General features: G+C 55.9%; 1 protein-coding gene across 1 annotated transcript; it reads left to right on the top strand.

Annotated features, from left to right (window-relative positions):
• The first annotated feature begins 2,324 nt into the window (after positions 1-2,324).
• OAS3 (2'-5'-oligoadenylate synthetase 3) lies at positions 2,325-18,754 on the top strand. The gene is made up of 16 exons (XM_040986958.1): positions 2,325-2,503; positions 3,617-3,899; positions 5,669-5,844; positions 6,279-6,517; positions 7,208-7,361; positions 7,647-7,994; positions 9,279-9,561; positions 10,951-11,126; positions 11,779-12,011; positions 12,362-12,506; positions 14,131-14,304; positions 15,495-15,780; positions 16,271-16,446; positions 16,770-17,008; positions 17,638-17,785; positions 17,981-18,754. Exons 1-16 carry the CDS (start codon positions 2,339-2,341, stop codon positions 17,990-17,992), a joined length of 3,237 nt encoding a protein of 1,078 aa, XP_040842892.1. The 5' UTR covers positions 2,325-2,338; the 3' UTR covers positions 17,993-18,754.
• Positions 18,755-19,979: the final 1,225 nt, after the last annotated feature.

Raw genomic sequence — 19,979 nt, 5'->3', positions numbered from 1 at the left:
ACCTGTTGGCTGTTGTCCATGCATCCCTTGAAAAGGATCAGAGAACAAAACGGGCAACCAGAGACAGGCTGTTGACCCAGTGGCTAAGATGCCAATTGGAGACACCTGTATCCCCTTGTCTCAGTGTCTGGGTTTGAGGCCCAGCCCTGTGCCCACCGCCCGATTCCACCTCCCTGCTCAGGCAGGCCCCCGGAGGCAGCAAGTGGCAGCCCAAGCAGTTGACCTTTCCCCCCCTTGGGGATACCTGCATTGGGTTCCAGGCTCCCCATGTTGGCCTTAACTGGTGCCAACAAGCATGTGTAGGCATTCAGAGAGAGAATCAGCAAATGAACTCTCCCTCTCTCTGAAGTAAGTAAAATAGAGGCGGCTGAGTTTCTGAGTCTTCCCCAACCCCCAAATTTTGGCTCCATCCATTCTGGGCTCCTGCCTGCTGAAGAAACGAAACTCAGAGAAAACTGCTTGCTCAGATGAGGCGGGACTTATAGAGGAAGTCAGGGTGGTTCCAGAAGCAGAAAGAGAGAGAACTTGGAGCACACAAGTTAATGGGGAGGACTCCAACCGCCTCACTCTCCACTGGGGTCCCACAGCTGGTGGGTGCCAGGGAGTGGTAAGAATAGTGATGCACCTGTTGCCTGGTCACCCTGAGGGAGAGACCCCTTCCTCCCCTCCCCCTGCCACGCCCACTCCTGTCTGTGAGATGCAATGTGCAGTGGGCAGGAGTGCCCCTCCCCAGAGCCAGCCAGCCCTCAGTTAGGTCACAGCCCAGGCACTCTAGAGTCAGGCTGCTGCTTCCAGATGGTCCCAGTTGTCATGACTATGTCATCACTTATCTAAGCTCTGGTGGGGTATTGGGGGGAAGCAAGCTGCCAGTTTTCACAGCCAAAGAGGGAATTTAACCAGCTAAGGGCAATAGGAGGGCTCTTCATGAAGTCCGCGGAGGGGCAGTTATACACAGGATGTCAGGCTGCCACTTGAGTCGGCCATCTTCCAGAGCAGACTGCCTGGGTTCCAGCATGCTGCGCTGCAAGTGCCCCTTTGTCTGATCTCACGTCTCTGGCAGGGCTTGCCCACTTTCCACTTCATGTTGGATTCCTGTTTTGGGGTATCCCATTACCTGTTTCGGGGGTATCCAAGCAGCATTAGTAAATGTTCCTGTCTCTTCTTTCTAGATGTCTGAGATGCGAGATGAAAGTTTGTACAACAGGGTCTGTTGTGATCCAAATGGCCACATGGCCGAAAGAGAGCTGATCTGAAGCCAGGTTCCAGGAGCTTCTTCTGGGTCTCCCACACGGGTGCAGGGTCCCAAGGCCTTGGGTCATCCACTGCTGCTTTCCCAGGCCACAAGCAGGGAGCTGGATGGGAAGCAGAATAGCCGGGACATGAATCAGTGCCCATTTGGGATACTTACCTGTGCTTGCGAAGGAAGGATTAGCTAACTGAGCCATGGTACCAGTCCCAGCTCTGTGTCCTTTCAACAGGACCTCAAGGGTGCACTTGATCCCTGTCTGTCCTGAGGGAAAGGTGCCCCCCGTGTGACCTGCAAATCAGGAAGATGACTGGATTCATGGCCACGCCGGAAGGTCACAGCTCAACCCCTGTACAGCAGCTAACCCAGAAACCAGCTTCTTTTACAGGCAGTGTTTGGCCTAACAATGAAGATGCCTGTGACGCCCACAGGCCCTCCTGGAGTGTTGGGCTTCGATGTCCATCCCAGGAGGCAGCAATGCTGGCCCAGGTGTTTGGGTCCCTGCCACCCACCTGGAAGAGCCAGATTGGATTCCAGGCAGCCCTGGCTGTTGTCAGTGTTATGGGAATGGTTGGATTTTTTTTTTCTTGGAATTGCATCCAATGCACAAACTATGGAGATGGAATTGGCTCAGTAGCAGGTAGGGCTGGGAGTTGGGCTGAATTCCAACTCTTTCCTCCACCTGGTAGCCTCCCCACGTTTAGTACCAGCGCCTGCTACCCGGTTGCCGGGAGGCTTGGACAGAGAGCAGACAGCATGCCCAGGCACACCCTATGACTGGGCCTACACCCTTCAGCAAGAACGGGAGGAGGGGCTCGGCTTACGCAATTCTCTCCGCGACCCCCTCGCCCCTGAGGCCGCCCTGGGCAGCTCAGGCTGTGATAGCTGTGTGGCCGCACCCTGTCTGGGCGTGCTGTACTCCAGTGAGCTGGGGCTGAGAGGGCAGGAGGAGGGAGAAGGGAAGGAGGTAAAAGGGGAGGAGCAAGAGGAAAAGAGATGAATGAGAAATGAAACCGAAAGTGGGCAAAGCAGAAAACCCGGGCGCCGCCCACGCCCCAGTATCTGATGCCAGAGGCGCCAGCGCCCACAGCCATGGACGTGTACGGCACGCCAGCCGCCGCCCTGGACCAGCTGGTGGTGGGCAGCCTGCAACCGCTGAGCAACTTCACGGGCCTCGCACGGCGTGCCCTAGGCAACCTCGCAGCAACCCTACGGGAGCGGGGGCCTCCGTCCCTGCGGGTACGGAAAACAGTTCAGGTGAGAGCCGGAATCGGGAGAGGGTTTCTGCCAGTGGCACCATCCTGGGCGTGGGGCGGAGTCCCGTAGCATCCTCCGTGCTACCCCCCTGGGTGTCTCGGACCCACGCCGCCCCTACCAGCCCTGCTGGCTCACAGCAGCTGGCCTTGACCGCTGGGGAACTTGAAGCATATTTGAACCTTGCAGACAGCTCAGCCGAGGTTCACACGCAGGGAGTCTGTGCCCGCACCTGTTCTCATCCCTTCACTGCTGGGCTCCCCCTCACACCCAAACTGACCTCTCACTCTGCCGGGCCCTAGGTTATGATTCTTCTCTTGTGGTCATAACATACCAGTTTATTGGGAGGTGAAAGCCGGCAGTGGCTCGTTAAATGGCTGGTAACTCATTTAATCTTGGCACTGAGTGAGGGCAGCGCCCATTTTCTGAATGGGAACACAGAGGCCAGGCAGAGTTCAATCTCTGATGCAGGTCACCGTTGTGTCACTCAAGCTCCGTGGGGGTAGGTTTGGGCTGAGCTCAGGGGTCCCAGGAGTGAATGCAGGAATCAGGAGATGGGTGGAGAGCTGAGGCTTCTCCGGGAAGGAGTGGGGGCAGGGAGCTGGGAGCAAAGGGCCTGGCACCATCACCTGGGGGCATCAGGGGTGTCCCAATTTGAAAGGAAAGAGGCTCCCAGAAAACCCTGTTCCTGGGTTAACACTGTGTAGCTCACTCGGCCACTCCCCATCTCTGACCAAGGCCAGAAGCAAGCGGCAGGTGGCAGACACCCTAGGCTGCCCTAGGAATTTCTTTCTGAAAACTTCAAGCTGGGCACCTGGCAGATGGATTCCCTGGGCAGAAGGACCCTGATCGCTGCAAAAGTCAGGGACACTGGCTCTGTAACCCAGAGCATCAATGATCCCACAGCTTGAGTTCAAGTTTAACTATCCACTTTCCTAAGGCCTGGGTTTACAGAAGATCATCTGTCTTGGACACTTAGACTGGCTGTCCCGAGCCCACATTGCTGTGTGGCTGCAGTCTCTACGCAGCCGTGACACCTCACTCCAGTTGCCCAGCAGCCCACTCGGGCCATGCACTTAGGTCAGAGAATACCAAGTTGTCACTTTCTCTTCCCAGGGAGGTTCCTACGGCCGGGGCACCGCTCTCAGGGGTGGCTGCGACTCTGAACTTGTCATCTTCCTCGACTGCTTCAAGAGCTACGAAGACCAGAGGGCCCATGGTGCCGAGGTGCTCAGGGAGCTGGAGGTGCTGCTGACTCAATGGGGGCAGGACCCAGGCCAGGGCCTGAGATTTGAGTCCCCCACGCAAAATGTGTCCGGAGTCCTGCGCTTCCGGCTAACCTCTACCGACCTGGAAAACTGGATGGATGTCAGCCTGGTGCCTGCCTATGACGCACTAGGTTAGGGATTCCCAACCCAGCCCAGGGTCAGAAGCGGGTTGGGGCTTCAGATTCCAATTATTCAATAAGCATCCCCCAGCCCTCGATGGCTTTGTGGTCCTGATGCTGTTGCCTGACCCTCACCCAACATCTCATGTCTTCCTTCAGCCACTGCCTAGGGCGGTCCCACCAGCCTTTCTGTCAAAGACAAAGTGGATGTTTACGGCCAGCAGCTAGGATCCCGGGACAGAAGCAGAATCCAGCAAAACCTTGTATTTTTTATCTCCTAATGCCAAGAGAATTTTTGCATTCTCTTTGGTAATATGTCTCTGCTTAATTTAATGCGATGACATATGTAAACGGCCAGGAGAGACAGTGAACATGATAGCAAATTCTCATAGGGTCCGAATTAAATGCACTACTATGAGGAACAAGTTTGTTAGCATATCTAATGCAGGAGAAGGGTTATTTGCATGCTCACTGCTATTTATAGTGTTTCCACTTTGCAGTTGATGACTTATCTGAAAGACAGTGAGGGGAGATTTCCCCAAGTCTCTTCTTGTTCAGTTCCAAAATTCCTGCAATGTCTGGGGCTGGGCCAGGCCAAGGCCAAGAGCCCAGAACTGAGTCGGAGTCTCCTCTGCGGATGACAGGGACCAAAGTGCCCGAGCCGTTACCTGCTGCTTCCCCCCGTGCTCAGGAGCTGCAGTGGGAGGCAGAATATGGCGATCGGACTGAGTCTAAACAGAAAGTTACTTAAGCTTCCTCTACACTTCCAGACATGAAGCCCGGAGGTGATTTGATTATCCTGCAGGCTAAATAGTTTTGTGTATGATGCACAATGTGGAGTTTTCCACCTGACACCACGTCTGAGCAGGTGCTCAGAAAGTTTCGGAAGTTTCAAAACTTCCCAGACCCCGCCTGCTCAGCAAGGACTTAGGACCAGGAACATAGCTTTTTTTTTTTTTTTCATTGATTCTCCCCAAGAAAGCTGTGATGAGGCAAGCACAGAGATGTATAGGGCCACATAGCCAGTTTGGGGTGGTAGCCACCCAGGGTCTTTTGGGGAGTGTTAACTTTTCCCAAAACCACATCCTGGGGCATGATACAGGGAAAGATACCCACTGCCCACGGGGCTGTGAACACCTACCCTGCCACCGGCACTTGCTGGTTATGAAACTGTGTGGCAAATCGTGGAATTTTGCTGGGCTTCCACTTGCTCAACTGAACGGTGGGACAAAGAATTATGTCTGCCTCATGGAGTGATGGTGGAAACGCAACAGGGGGAGCTGTATTCAGACACTCAGCATGGTATCCTGCCAGTGTAGCCAGTGCTCCAAGGACATTCAGCTCACAGCCAGGAGATCAGATCAGCTGGCCTCGTGTCTCTCCAGCATTCTGTTCCCGATGGCACCTGCACCATAGGGCCTGCAGAGCAGTGTTCCACGGCCACCCTGCAGAGCCTGGGAGAAGGTCGATGCCAGGTCGGAGTGTCTCCGAGTCACCAGGGAAACATCCTTTCCATTTAGCCCTCAGGACCTGATGGCTCTGTGGCCAGGTCCCTGGGAGCTGCCTGCCTTAGGAGCAAGAGACACCCATCATATCCCCACTGGATTCAGCATAGCAGCTCTTCCTGGCTGCTCCTTGGAAAGTTCCAGGCTCTCCCCTCTCAGCACTGAACCCAGATTCTGCCGCTTCTCTCCAAGAGCCCTGAGCTGAGTTCAGCACCAATGCTACCCCACACCATGCCTCCTCGGTGCCCTCCCCCACACAGCGCTCTTCCCACCCAGGGCAGCTCCGTGCTGGTGCCAAACCCGCGCCCAAGGTCTACACCGACCTGCTCCGCAGCGGCTGCCAGGGTGGCGAGCACGCGGCCTGCTTTGCAGAGCTACGTCGGAGCTTCGTGAACACCAGGCCGGTCAAGCTCAAGAACCTCATCCTGCTGGTCAAGCACTGGTACCGCCAGGTAAGATGCCACTGGGGGCATGTGGCTTGAGACGCCTTCAGGGAGGGGGACATGTCCACTTCCTAGCTGCCCACCTATCCCGAGACCTGGGTTGCTTGCCATGGTGTGAGTCAGTCCCCCCTGGTACATAGAAAACTCCAGGACAGGGTACAGAGAAGAGCATCGTGTGGGGATGCTGGGGCCAGAGGGACAGGAAGGATGGGTCAAGACACTTCCCCTGCTGCAGGTGGAAACTTGATTCCCTTCTTGAGTCCCCTCAAGTGAGTTCCTACAGCAAAGAAAGGCCAGGCACCCTGGGCACTCTGGGTGCCTATACAGGCTCATCTTGTAGAATGTCCGGCCCGCCCCAGCCCCAACCACCCCCTTGAGGCTTCAGGGAGCTCCCCAACTTCCTGCCCCGTCCTCCTTTGACCTCAGGCCCCGCCTTTTCCCAGGTGTTCCCCCAGGTGGCAGGGGGGGTTCCGCTGCCCCCGGCCTACGCCCTGGAGCTGCTGACCATCTTTGCTTGGGAGCAGGGCTGCAGGCGGGACGCCTTCAGCCTGGCCCAGGGCCTGCGCACCGTGCTGGGCCTGCTGCAGCACTATGGGCAGCTGTGTATCTTCTGGACGGTCAGCTACAGCTTAGAGGACCCTGCAGTGGCACACTTTGTGCAGAGCCAGCTGCAGAGGCCCAGGTACCTACTGAAGCCCCAACCTGCGCTGCTGCCCTTGGACCTGGAGACAGAGAACTCATCCCTCCTGGCCCAGGGCTCAGGTGGCGGGGTGGGGAAGTGTGCACATCTGATTCCTACAGTATAGCCCAGACCCATGGTAGAATAGTCACCTGAAAGATTCCTTTAAAACATACTAAGGTGGGGCTGGCATTGTGATATGGCAAGTTAAGCTACCACCTGTGACAATGACATCCCATTTGGGTCCCGGGCACATTAACAGGGAGCTAGATCAGAAGTGGAACCTCCACCTTTCAAACCCGTTCCCATAGGAACGTTGGCTCCACAGACAGTGGCTTTTGCCTGCTCTGCCACAGCGCCAAGCCCACAAACTCCTCTTTTAACTCACATTCCATGCGGCTTTCCAAGTGCCCTGATGTTATTAGGAATGACACTGCTAAATCCCTGGGTGTGACCCGAGTCCCCAGCAGACAATCCTAGCATCTTGGGTGTCAGGACCGAGACCACAGTTCCACATGAACTACTGAGGGACAGCCGGTCACAACAGGAATTGTTGTTTAGGCAGGCGTCCCCCCAGGGCGCTGCTCAGAAGCCACAGAGTCCGGCTTGGAAGCAGGTCGACCTGCCTGCCCCCAGCACCCCTCGATCTGACCCTCCTACCAAGCAGAACCCCCTATGTCTCTGTGCTTGCAGGCCTGTCATCCTAGATCCAGCCGACCCCACGTGGGATGTGGGCAGCGGGATCACCTGGTGCTGGGACATGTTGGCCCGGGAGGCGGAGTCCTGCTGTCACCACCCGTGCTTTCTGCAGGCGAATGGAGACCCTGTGCAGCCCTGGGAGGTGCCAGTGAGTGGGGGCAGGGCCTCTGCGATGCTTAGTGGACTTGAACAGTGGGGGGTAGGTCAGCACTAGCTGACCCAAGGGACAGAGCACCTGCATTTTCCAGAAGTTTCTAGATACCCCTAGAAAGGCGCCTTTCTGTGGTCCACTTGCAGGTACCCTGTAGGGGCCAGCCATGGCTCTCCCAACCCCATCTCTAGCCTCACTTACTTCCTTGTACGAAGGGGAGTGCTGGGCTGAGCCTGGGTAGATGTGGAAGCCAGGTGACCAGTGGCTCCCATCCCCTGCCAGGACCTTCCGAGTGCCGGGTGCTCAGCTTTGGGCCACCCCATCCAACGCAACCCTGATCAAGGGACGCCTGAGGTCAGCAACAGCGTCCGTGCTGTACAGCCAATGCCAAGGAGCAAGCAGCCCCACGGCCCAGCTCCAGGCCCCTCGCAGGCAGCCGGTGCCACCCGCTGCTCCACCGCGGGGCTGGCCTGGGATCTGTCCCAGGTGCCCTCCAAGGAGCTGGACCGCTTCATCCAGGAGCACCTGAAGCCAAGCACGCAGTTCCAGGAGCAGGTGAAAAAGGCCATTGATTCTATCCTGCGCTGCCTGCGAGAAAAGTGTGCTCACAAGGCCTCCAGGGTGAGCAAGGTGAGTGTGGCAGGTGTGTGGGGACTGCGGTAGGAGGGGAGCAGGACCGGCAGTGGTGAGGTCGCGTGGATGCTGCTGCTGCTGCAGGCCTGCTTTGCTGCCTGGATGCTGACAGGTGAACTGCCATCCCAGTGAGCCCGTGGTCTATCGAAAATATCTGAACTCGAAAATGCACCCCAAACGCTGCAGCTGCTAAACGCTATGGCTTAGCCTTAGAGAACGTGCTCAGAACACAGATCCACCCAGCTGGCCTGTGCTTGGGCACGGTCAAGCTTGGCTGCAGGGCTGCAGGCGGGACGCCTTCAGCCTGGCCCAGGGCCTGCGCACCGTGCTGGGCCTGCTGAGTAGCTCAAGTCATTCACTGCACGTTCAACGGAGCGTCCCACGTTGGCACCACTGGAAAAATCAAACAACCCTAAATTGGGACCAGCTGTGTATGGAGGCCCCTGGACTTTTTTAAAAATGGCTTTTTAAAGCCATTATGACAATCATCAGATTCCTCTCCTGCTCGGCTCCAAGTCTTCCCCAGTTTCCCAGCATGCAATTCGCCACAGCCCTGGGCTCCCTTCCACTTTTCCTGCACGCTGGCCCCGGGCTGCTCAGCACAATCCAGGCCTCCTGTCTGGCTGTTTCCTCTTGCTGTGCCTCTCTTTCTCCACCTGCTCAGCTCTCCCCCCTTCTTCAATCCCCAGGCACTGGCGCTTCTCTGGAGGCCACCAGCTCTAGTTGAGTCTCTATTGCACAACCATCCCCTACTTCCTGCTCTGTTTGCTTCTAGCATTTTATCAACCCCTCTCATTCCCTCTAGCTGGCCCTGCTTCCCTTCCCCCAGCTGGAGGGTAAGCGGAAACTTTTGATCCGCTCACGTATATCATGGCACATGACTCTGCCCATCCATGGATTCATTCCTGCGACAAGTATGTCAGTGCTTTGTAAATATTTGTTGGGTCCATCCATGAGCCTGCAACTCATGGATCATTGCAGACAGCTCAGCAAAGAGCACCTGCAAGCCCCGTGTGCCTCTGGCCCTCGATCGGTGCAGCTATGCACGTGTAGCTGAAATGCCTGGTAGCCACTCCACATCCCCTTCCTTACCCAGTCACCTGACTTTGCTCAGACTTTCTACATCGGGAGGCAGGTGCAGGCAGGTGCAACCTGGATGCAGAGCCTTGGCAGGCTGCCCTGTTGAGGCCCCACTCCCAGCATAAGTTTTTAGGAGGGTGATGGACTGATGAACTTCTTTGGCTGTCCTGACCCCTCTCTGAGCTGTGCTGCTCTCCACAGGGGGGCTCATTCGGCCGGGGAACCGACCTCAAGGGTGACTGTGACGTGGAACTCGTCATCTTCCTCAACTGCCTCTCGGGCTATGAAGACCAGCGCACTGGCTGTGCAGGCGTCCTGGCCGACATGCGGGCACAGCTGGAGTCCTGGTGTGGGGACCTGGGGCCCGGGCTGAGCCTGCGCTTCCCTCAGCAGAACAGCTCCAGGGCTCTGTGTTTGCAGCTGGTGTCCACTGCTCCGGAAAGCTGCGTGGGCATTAGGCTGCTGCCCGCTTTTGATGCTGTGGGTAAGAACGCCCTGCTTGGGCCCTGGGGGGCGACAGGGACCCAGGGAGCCCATAACGCAGGGGCCTTTGCTGTCCTTTGTGGTCCTCAGTCCTGTACTTGACCAACCTTAGAGAAATCTGAATTATCACCATCAAATCCTATCTTCCTTCAAGATATCTGTGACTTAGGAATGCATTTTTAAGTGTTTGTTTTTTCTATCAGCGAAACCTCCTGCCTCCATGGAAATTCTTCCATTTCTCCTTGTCATTCTGGATAGTTCTGTGTTTACTATTTGGAGGTTATTTATTTTCTAAATTTGAAAGGGAGAGCTACAAAGAGAGAAGGAGGGAAAGAATTTTTTTTTTTCCATCTGTGGTTCACTCCCCAGATGGCCTCACTGGCTAGGGCCTGGCCACGCTGAAGCCAGGAGCCAGGAACTCCACCTGGATGTCCCACATTGGTGGGGTCCAAGATCCGCTGCTTTCCCAGGCACATTAGCAGGGAGCTGGATCAGAAGTGGAGCAGCCTGGACTCTGCTATGGGATGCTGGCGTCTGGGACTTTAACCCTCTGCCAGCTCCAGTTTGTCTTTGCTATTGTTGTAAATTCCACAGTGTGTAGGGAACTTGGGCTTTTGGTCCCTTTTCTGGGGATATTCCTGAGGCTGGTTTGGAGAAATTGGCCTCTGAACAGATAATGTCTTGCTTTGAGCTGTGTTCCATGCCTTTTACTCATCTTCCGGGCACTTCATGCTGTCACTCCCCAGACCCATTTTCCTGGGCGCACGGACACTGTGTGTTCCAGCTTCACAGCCACAGCCAGTGCAGGATCGGGGCCCCAGTTCCAGCCAGGCACAGGTTGGAACTTCCCTCCCCTCTGCTCCCGCACCCCATCCCACCACCAGAGCATTGGGTCAGCGTCTCTGCTATGGGGTGACCTTTAGAAGTTACCTTTCTTGGAAAAGCCCAGTCTCATGACAGCCTCCTTTCTCTGCTCTGGCATTTTCTCCTGGGAGGTGACATCAATGGCAGCCATGGTTCTGGCACTTGGCACATGGTTTTCATCTCAGTCTTATGGGCAGGTGCTGCTGGTGAGCCTGCTTACATAGGAGAGACCCACATGCCCAGAGAAGCAAAGCCACACAGCTTGCATCTGAACCCAGCTCATCCCTGGCCACCATGCAAGGCAGCTTTCTCAGGACGAGATGGAGAATTTGTTGTTGAAAAATGCATCCAGTTCATATTTGATGCTAACAAACTGTAGTTCTGATTGTCTCTCAGCGTTATCGTGGGTCACTGGTTGCCATAGGACATAATTAATGTTGAATCGCACAATGATGGTGGGTGGATGACAATGGGGGTGGGGGTCCTCAGACTCACACACTCCATGTGTGTCACACTTCCCACCCAGGGCAGCTCCGTGCTGGTGCCAAACCCGCGCCCAAGGTCTACACCGACCTGCTCCGCAGTGGCTGCCAGGATGGCGAGCACGCGGCCTGCTTCGCAGAGCTACGTCGGAGCTTCGTGAACACCAGGCCGGCCAAGCTCAAGAACCTCATCCTGCTGGTCAAGCACTGGTACCGCCAGGTCAGAGCCTCCTTGTTCCTCCCCGGAAGCAGCTGTTTCCATGGCAACTGCCTTTGCCAATCCACTCCTCGCCTACCTGGATGCCTCCTTCCTGCTGGTTCTTTTTGGCCACCCCCAGTGGGAGCCCCCATTTCCTGCTCAGCCCAGGAAGCCTCTGAGAGAACCTTCTCACCTGCCAGTCCAAGTCTTTGCACAGCCAAGGGCCTGCCCCTCCCTAGCCTCAAGCTCTGGCTCTTGCTCTTCTCTGCTTTTTGCTCAGTCCTTGGCATCCTTCACAATTCCTTTCCTAGATGCCACTCCAAATACCAACTGGCTTTGACGCCCAGTCAACACCCACTACTGCTAACTGGAAGGATGGGTGTCAGGGTACCAAGAGGGGTGTCTTGCACACCTCTGTTCTTGTACAAGCATCCCCATATAATCCTCAGAGGAAGCCAAGAAGCACGAGCTAAGTGTGAGCCCTGGCTCGTCCTGTGACCTGGCATGACCACCCTCCCCCCAAGTGCAATGACCTTTGACATATAAGCCTCCCTTAGCTCATCTACAAGTTTCTTTCTGTGGCTTTGCTGCACCTGCCACCCTCTCCCATTCCCATAGATAATTAGCTGCTATCCCCTCCCCCACCACTGAACTTGGGCTTTGGGGGATGCAGGTTGCCGCCAAGGACCACTCCGCTTTGCCCCCAGCCTATGCCCTGGAGCTCCTGACCATCTTTGCGTGGGAGCAGGGTTGCCGGAAGAACAGTTTCAACATGGCCGAGGGCCTGTGCACTGTCCTGAAGCTCGTCCAGTGCCATCAGCAGCTGTGTGTCTACTGGATGGTCAACTACAGCATTGAGGACCCGGTTGTGCAAACCCACCTTCTTGGCGGGCTTCGGAAGGCCAGGTGCAGACATCCTCCTGTTGGCTGTCTTCATCCCTGTCCCCCTCTTCCCTCCACCCGTTACCCTGGAGTCAGCATGTCCAGAAGGGACACTCTTGTACCCCCTTTGAATACTGTGCTGAGGAAGCGTGACTTCAAGGAAATCTTGGCCCAACACAAAGTCGCCTCTCAAATTAAAGGGCCAGCCATAGCTTTGATAAAGGCCCCTTTTGCAGTTGGCCAAGCTGACTTTGAGGCCCTAAGACCTTTCCTAGCCCTCACACTCCTTCCTGCTGCACCTCCCTTGCCTCCCCCCACCCCAACCATGCTCCCTTGCTGACTCCCACATGCCCTACCCATCCTTCTGTCCCTAGACCCTTGATCCTGGACCCTGCTGACCCCACCTGGAATGTGGCCCAGGGCAACTGGGAGCTGCTGACCCAAGAAGCAGCAGCCCTGAGGACGCACACCTGCATCATGAACAGAGACGGGACGGCTGTGCAGCCCTGGGATGTGATGGTAAGCGATGGACAGGGGTCCTGGAGTGGTGCGAGCTATTGGTGCGTCTCCCCTGGGTGCCGCTTGCCTGTTGGTGCCTGACTCTGCAGCTGCAGAAAGCACTGGATGCTGCTGGTTTCTTTAGAGACCTGCATGAAACACAAAGGTGGTTCTGGGCCAGCCGGGGATGCAGATGGCCCAGTGTTGTCTCAGGGTGGGACCAGCGCTGTGATGGATGCACTTGATGCTCTGCTCAGCTCAGCTCCCAACCTCTCCAAGCTTGTTCCCCACCCTCTTTAGCCACCCCCATCTTTGCCCCCCTTCCTGCCCTTCTCCTGTGGGCACTACTGCAATTCCTCACAAGCCTGAGCATCGTCGCTCCTGCTTCTAGGGAAACCCACCTGAGACCTAGGCCATGGGCAGCTCCAGTTTGTTTGCTGTTACTACTATGAAATGCCTGAAGCAGCTTAACTTTACATGGAAAAGTTATAGTTCATGGTTCCGGAGCTCTCAGCAGGCAGGGCAGGCAGGGCAGGGCGGGGCAGGCAGGGCAGGGCGCAGCAGGCCCGGCAGGCCCGGCAGGCGTCTGCTTTCCTTACATTTGCTCGGGCCCCTGGGAGGAGCTTCTTGAGAATGGAAAGGTTGACTGACAGCTGACAGTTGGGAAGGTACGTATGGTTCAGGATCAGGTGGCCCCGTGAGTAGCATCCAGTCTGGTCATGGCTGATGTGGAGAAAACAACATGGAGTGAATCCTGAAAGGCAAAGCTAGAAACCAAATAAAGAACCACCTTTCAGGAGCCCCGAAGACTTCTTGCTAGGCACCCCCTCTTGGCAATCTTCCCCATAAGTCTAAGCCCTTGATATACAGAGAGCCGGCAGAATTTTCCCTAGTGTTGGCATCTTGGAGAATCTACTCCAGAAAAATCACTTGGCCCTGTGTAATGCAGCCAGCGTCTTTGGGGCTGAATTTTTGCAGGAGGCTCCAAGGGGGCAGCTGGTGACCTGTCTTTCTTTCTGGAGTGCCAGGAGACAGAAGGCTAGGCTCTGCCTCTTAAAGGTCCCGACATACCCAGGACCAAGTCTCCAACACATGAGACCCCCTGTTGGACTAACCACATCCAGGTCATAGCAGAAATGATTGTGAAAATGTTTGTGTATTTGAGAAGCAGAAGGAGAAAGAGAAAAAAAAAAAAACATCTCCCATCCACCAATTTACTCCCCAAATACATGCAAGCAGGGCTGGGCTGGGCTTGAACCAGGATCCAGGAACTCCATCTGGAGACACATGAGTACCTGTTGCCTCCTATGGTGCTCACTGGCAGGAGCAGTGCCAAGCCTAGGACCCAGAGCTCCAGTGTGGGACGTGGGTGCCCCAGTGCCGTCCTAACCACCTGTGATTGTCCAGTGGGGTCTTCTAACTAGTGTTGAATGCTCAAGACCTCTTCGTGCTGTTTAAAAATGGGGAAACTGAGGCTGGTCCCTCGGATGCAACTTTGGGATCTGCCACCCGGCTGGAAAGGGGATGACAGTAGTAGCCTGACCCTTGAGGGACAGCAGGGAGAGGGGCAGGGCTTGGCTGCATGCTGGGAGTTCAATCTCAAGACACCTCCTGGGTGTCTCTCTCTCTCTCTCTCTCTCTCCAGGCAGCTCAGCTTTACCAGACCCCAGCCAGGGACCTCGACAGGTTTATCCATGAATTCCTGCAGCCCAACCGCCAGTTCCTGGCGCAAGTAAACAAGGCCGTCGATGTCATCTGCTCCTTCTTGCGGGAAAATTGCTTCCAGAATTCGTCCACCAGAGTACTCAAGGTGGTCAAGGTGAGGAATCCCTGCTGCCAGGCAGGGTCCTGCAAGTTCATGACTCAGTCCTTTCTCCTCCCTCCCACCCCCCATCCCCAGGCCAGGCCGAGGTCTGGTCCTTCTCACAGCCAGTGCAAGGCTAGGCATAGAGAAGTGGTTACCGCGTGCTCCTGGTTGACTGACAGAGGGCCTGGTGCTAGGGAGCTGCTAAGGGCTGGTTTGCTACCAGTGATGCCTCACCAAAAAGGTGCAGCAATGCCACATGTGGGCTGGCACCATGGGAACCCTTGTTCTAGCTCAGCCTTCAAAGGCACAGCTGGATCCCGGAGCCATGCAGGGTCACTAGGACCCAGCTGTTCTCTGCAGTTCTCAGCTTGGACAAACTTTTAGCAGCCTGTAGTCCAGGGAAGCTCCAAGCTTCCATCAGGAGCAATTTGTTTTTTCTCAACAGTCTTGGAACCAAATCTCATTGGTCCTGAACCAAAGAGTGCCTTTGATTGGCCATGCCCAAGTCATGTGGTAGCGTATGCCCCTCTCAGATGTCCAGGGCAGAGGGTGGGGGAAGTACAGGTTTCCCACCAAGAAAACCAGGCAGCTCAACCCAGGGGGCACAGCACTAGCCCCAATCCCAGTCCACAGCTGGAGAGATCCAGGGAGACTCAGGGCAGCTCTGGTGAGAATTTGACCAAGCTCTGGTGGGCGAAGAGACTCAGGCCTGCCATCGGCTGTGTGGCTCCAGGCAAACACCTTCCCCTCCCTGGTCCTTACCTGAGACGGGGCTTGGCTCACAGTCCTCCACCACAGTTTTACCCAGGACTCACAGAGGGGCTTAGAAAGTACCCAACTGTGCCAGCTCCATGCCAGCGAACAGTCAGTCATGGCCACTGGGGAGGTGGCCAACCACTCGGTCATATTGAAAGCTTGCCACAGGCTTGGGAGAACCACAGACTAAATAGTAAAGAATGGAAAACTCCAAAGTCCCCCTCCAGCCTCCATACATGACAGGATGGGAAGTTCTGTGCTTCCCAAGGGTTCAAAACGTCCTCCTCTTCCTCCTCCTCATCATCATGCCATGTTAGAGATATGGACCAGAGATGGCACAGGACCTGCCTCAAGTCACACAGCAGATTGCTAACTCTGGCATCCAGAACCCACAGGCAGGGGGCCGTGACTCCAGGGCTCAAAACTGCCTGCCGTGTCTTTTCCAGGGCGGCTCTTCGGCCAAAGGTACAGTCCTGCAGGGCCGCTCGGATGCCGACCTGGTGGTGTTTCTCAGCTGCTTCAGCCAGTTCAACGAGCAGGGGAGAATGCGAGCCGAGATCATCTCAGAGATTCGAACCCAGCTGGAGGCCTGCCAGAAGGAGCAGCAGTTTGAGGTCAAGTTCGAGATCTCCAAATGGAAGAACCCCCGCGTGTTGAGCTTCTCGCTGACGTCAAAGACCATGCTGGACCACAGCGTGGACTTCGACGTGCTGCCAGCCTTTGATGCGCTAGGTGAGAGAGCCTCAGCCCGGTCCTGAGCAGGGGAAGTCTGAGCAGAAACTATGGGGTGGCTGTGCACGGCACAGCCGGGCCACCCTGTTCCCCCGGTGGACATTATGGATGTGGGAATGTGGGATCGCAGCACCACTCTTCCGCCAAGTAACTGGAGAGAAGAAGAGTGCCTTTTGCTCATTGGCAGTGCTTCTGGTTCTGGTCCCAGCAATACCCCGCCATGCTGGGCCACCTGCCCAGACAAACCTGTTTCTTCACTCCTCCGATGAAGGCACCTTCTGTGTGCCCGGTGCCCTTTGAACGTACCAGGTATCAGCCTCTTTCTGCTTGTGCCACATCTGTGTGCCTCCTGAAAACACCCTCTGGGCTTCTGGGGGCGCACACCACCCTTAAGTGCAAGGGGCCAGGAGTCATCCAGTAGTTGGTCCCACCAGGGCCCCTGTAGCAAAGAGGGAGGTGGCAGTAATCTCCCCCCTCTTCCCCTCTACAGGCCAGATGGTCACCGGCTCGAAGCCCAGCTCCAAGGTCTACACAGACCTCATCCGCAGCTGCAACCAACCGGGCGAGTACTCCACCTGCTTCACCGAGCTGCAGCGTGACTTCATCACCTCCCGGCCCACCAAGCTCAAGAGCCTCATCCGCTTAGTGAAGCACTGGTACCGGCAGGTGCAGCTCAGGGACCACCCCTGCCCCTCCCCACACACATACGCATGCACAGGGACCCCGGGCTCCGCCTCTGGACCACATGCCTGGACCCTGGCTTGGTGGAGCAGGAAGAGGCTTCTGTCCCGGCCTGGAGGACTTTAGCTTTCTTACTTGGAAATTGGGGCGACGTAGCCATGTACCCCAGGACAGTGTATAACAAGACACATGGAATATGGTAGAGGTTGTTCTGCCAATTCTAGGGGAGGCGAGAGGGGTCCTCCTGCCCACACCCTGTCATTGCCTGCATGTTCAATACCTCCTCTTCCTTCTCCTGGTCCCCTCAGTGCGAAAAGATGCTCCAGGGAAGGGGCGCCCTGCCCCCTCAGCACGCACTGGAGCTCCTGACAGTGTACGCCTGGGAGCAAGCTGGGCGGGATGTGCAATTCAGCATGGCCGAGGGCTTCCGCACCGTGCTGGAGCTGGTCACCCGGTACCGCGAGCTGTGCATCTACTGGACTGTGAACTACAGCCCAAAGGATCAGGCTATCAGCGACTTCCTGAAACTGCAGCTGGAGAAGCCTAGGTTCGAACCCCTTCCCTCCCCCCCATGTGCAGCCCCTCCCGTCTGAGGTCCCTCCCTCCTGCCCATGCCCTCTTCTCAGGGCTGGAGGAGCAGCCAGATCCCTGCACTCCTGCAAATCAGGGTTACCTGGCCAAGCACAGGACCCCAAGTACAAGCCCCGGTGATTCAGTCCGCCCCTGAAGCAGGTACCCAGATAACAGGAAAACTTTTTGTGGATTCCTGCTGGTGGCTCCAGTCAGCGGCCGGTAGCTTTCCACAAGGCTGTGTTGGAAAGGAATCTGAGGTCATGATTCACTTAGCTGGAAAGAAAACCCTCATCAGTTCGTGTGAGGGCCTGTGGGAACCAATGCTAGGAGTGACTAACGATGACTGCTTTGCATGCAGAAAGGGTGAGCAGCCGTGCTGTGATGGATTAAAAATGTCTGTGTGGGTGCAGCATGGGACAAAGTGGCTCACCGTAGTTCCTTCTCTGACCCTGCCCGAGTGTGGATCCGGAGCCCCGAGGGTTCTCTCAGTCCCGCCCTGAGCCCCTGTAAGATGTTAGGTGAGAGGAGAAAATAGTTCAGCCAACAACAGACAGATGCCCAGAAGTTACTGGAAATGAGACTGACCATGTTTGGGAATTGTAGGCCCATCATCCTGGATCCAGCCGACCCGACAGGCATCCTGGGCCAAAATGACCGCTGGGACCTGCTGGCCCAGGAGGCGGCCAACTGCATGTCCTCCCTGTGCTGTACGGACAGGGACGGCACCCCCATCCAGCCGTGGCCAGTGAAGGTGAGAGATGGTGATGTGAAAGGAATGGGCAATGTGGACAGGGGAGGGGCATGCTCCTTCTGAGTGGGCAGGGGCCCAGGCACCCCTCCAGGAGTGCCCCTGAGGCTCCGTTTCCTATCTCTGGTGGTACAAGGGGCTCAGCTCCTACAGGAAGGTCGGAGAGTAATCCCTGTGTTTTCTGACTCCTCCTCCCAGCCCGCTGTGTGAAGACTGTCAGCCATTGCACTGGACGGACACCGGCCCTTGGGGTGGGCAAGGTGCAGTGTGCCCTGTGGCTTGCACTTCAGTGTGCATGTAGCAGGGAGGGCTGCTGCTCTGCTCCATCTGACCTTTTCACTTCCCAGCTTGGCCCTCAGTCCCATGGAGTTGCCTTAAACATCACCTGTTATCGGGGACCTCAGCAGCCTCCATGGCCTGCACCCTGAGGCCCAGGTCCTGTGGTTGGATACCCACCTGTGTTTCCAGCTTCTCCATCACCTCCCTCTCCTCTTCCTTGCTGAGAATGCCTCCCTGCTCCCTGGCATCCCCCTGTCCATCCACACCAGCACCCTCCACTTGCAGTGACCACCTGCACCACTATGAAGGATTCTGACAGGTGCGCATTCAGCTGAGAAAAATGACCCAACCGATTAGTGATGTCTGCCGTGAGACAGTATGTGAAATGACTGATTACAAACGCCTGGCCTGGATGCAGGGGGGAAGTGGTACCCAGCAGTCTGCAGGGTGCATCTTGGGCACCCTAGGACCTGTCAGCTGAGAGACTTAGCCGGAGGGGCATGCGGATCAGCTGGCTTGGCCGCAGAGGGTGGCCCGAGTGCTTGGACCCCAGACCCACATGGGAGTTCCAGGTGGAATTCTTGCAGCCATGTGGGGAATGAACCAGCAGTCGGAAAGATCTGTCTCCCACTTTCTCCCTCACTTTTTTAAACTCTGCCTTTTAAATAAAATAACTTTTTAAAAAAATTTGAAAGAGAATGAACAGAGTATGTTGAATGTTTTGCACGGGTGTAGGGGAATTCTTCATATTCAACTGACAAATTTTCTATCATTCAAAAACATTTTTTTTCCTAATAACAAAAAGCATATATTTGAGCTCCTGACTGAGGCGCTGGCTCAGGTGCCTGGGTTGTGTCCTGCTAAAGCAGACGGCAGGAGAATGGAATAAAGACATGCCTTTTGTTTTAAAATATATATATATATTGAGAAGTGAACCATGGGCGTTGGAGTCAAGCAGTAAGTTGGAGTGGAACCTGACCAGACACTTTGCTGGCTGTGTGACCTTGGCCAAGTGTCTGCACCTCTCTGAGCCCTGGGACTGCCGCCCGGCCTGCCCATCTCTCGGTGTGGTGGTGCACACTGGCCAAGGACAGGGAAGACTCTTAATGGACACAAGCATGAGTCAGGGCTCTCAGACCATCAGCAGGGCTCAGATGTACACGAAGAGAGATTGAGTTTAAGGAATTGGCTGTGCAAGGGCCATGGGCACCAGCTGGCAGGGTCCCCACCTCCTGGGGGCAGGTCACCAGTTTTTCTGTTAGAGCCTTCAACAGCTTAGATGAGGCCCACCACATGCAGGAGGAAAATGTACTTTACTTGAAAGTCCATGGGATAGGGCCCGGCACCATGGCCTAGCGGCTAAAGCCCTCGCCGTATGGCCACCAATTCTAATCCCAGTGGCCCCACTTGCCATCCAGCTCCCTGCTTGCGAACTGGGGAGGCAGTTGAGGATGGCCCAAAGCCTTGGGACCCTGAACCCACATGGGAGACCTGGAGGAGGTTCCTGGCTCCTGGCTTTGGATCAGTGCAGCTCCAGCGGTCGACCATTGCAGCCGTGTGGAGAGTGAGTCATTGGACGGGGAATCTTCCTCTCTGTTTCTCCTCCTATCTGTATGTCTGCCTTTCCAATAAAAATAAATAATTCTCTTCTTCAGTTAAAAAAAAATAACTTCACACAAAAGATCTGTAATATACGTGGCCCAAACTCCAGGTCCCCCATCTCAACCAAATGGGAGTCAAACCCCCCAACCCAGCCCAGCAGAAAAGGGCTGGATCCTGGGCCGCCCCTGGGGACACAACTTGTGTGTGAGTGAGTGTGGCAGCTGCGCATATCATCCTTGCCAGGTGGGGTAAGGGCCTCTAGGGGCCCTGCAGGTGTGTGTGCACTGAAGCCTAGGCCCCGGTCACTGCAGAGCCT

Source organism: Ochotona curzoniae, unplaced genomic scaffold (genome assembly GCF_017591425.1).
Source record: "Ochotona curzoniae isolate NIBS_2020 unplaced genomic scaffold, NIBS_Ocur_1.0 contig_46, whole genome shotgun sequence".
NCBI lineage: Eukaryota > Metazoa > Chordata > Mammalia > Lagomorpha > Ochotonidae > Ochotona > Ochotona curzoniae.
This window is presented reverse-complemented; position numbering and strand designations above follow the sequence as displayed.

Coding starts and splice junctions, on each gene's coding strand:
- OAS3 (XM_040986958.1), top strand. CDS start 2,339: ATGGACGTGTACGGCACGCCAGCCGCCGCCCTGGACCAGCTGGTGGTG. Junction 3,900..5,668: donor GCCTGCCTATGACGCACTAG/GTTAGGGATTCC, acceptor CTTCCCACCCAG/GGCAGCTCCGTGCTGGTGCC. Junction 11,127..11,778: donor TCAAGCACTGGTACCGCCAG/GTCAGAGCCTCC, acceptor TGGGGGATGCAG/GTTGCCGCCAAGGACCACTC.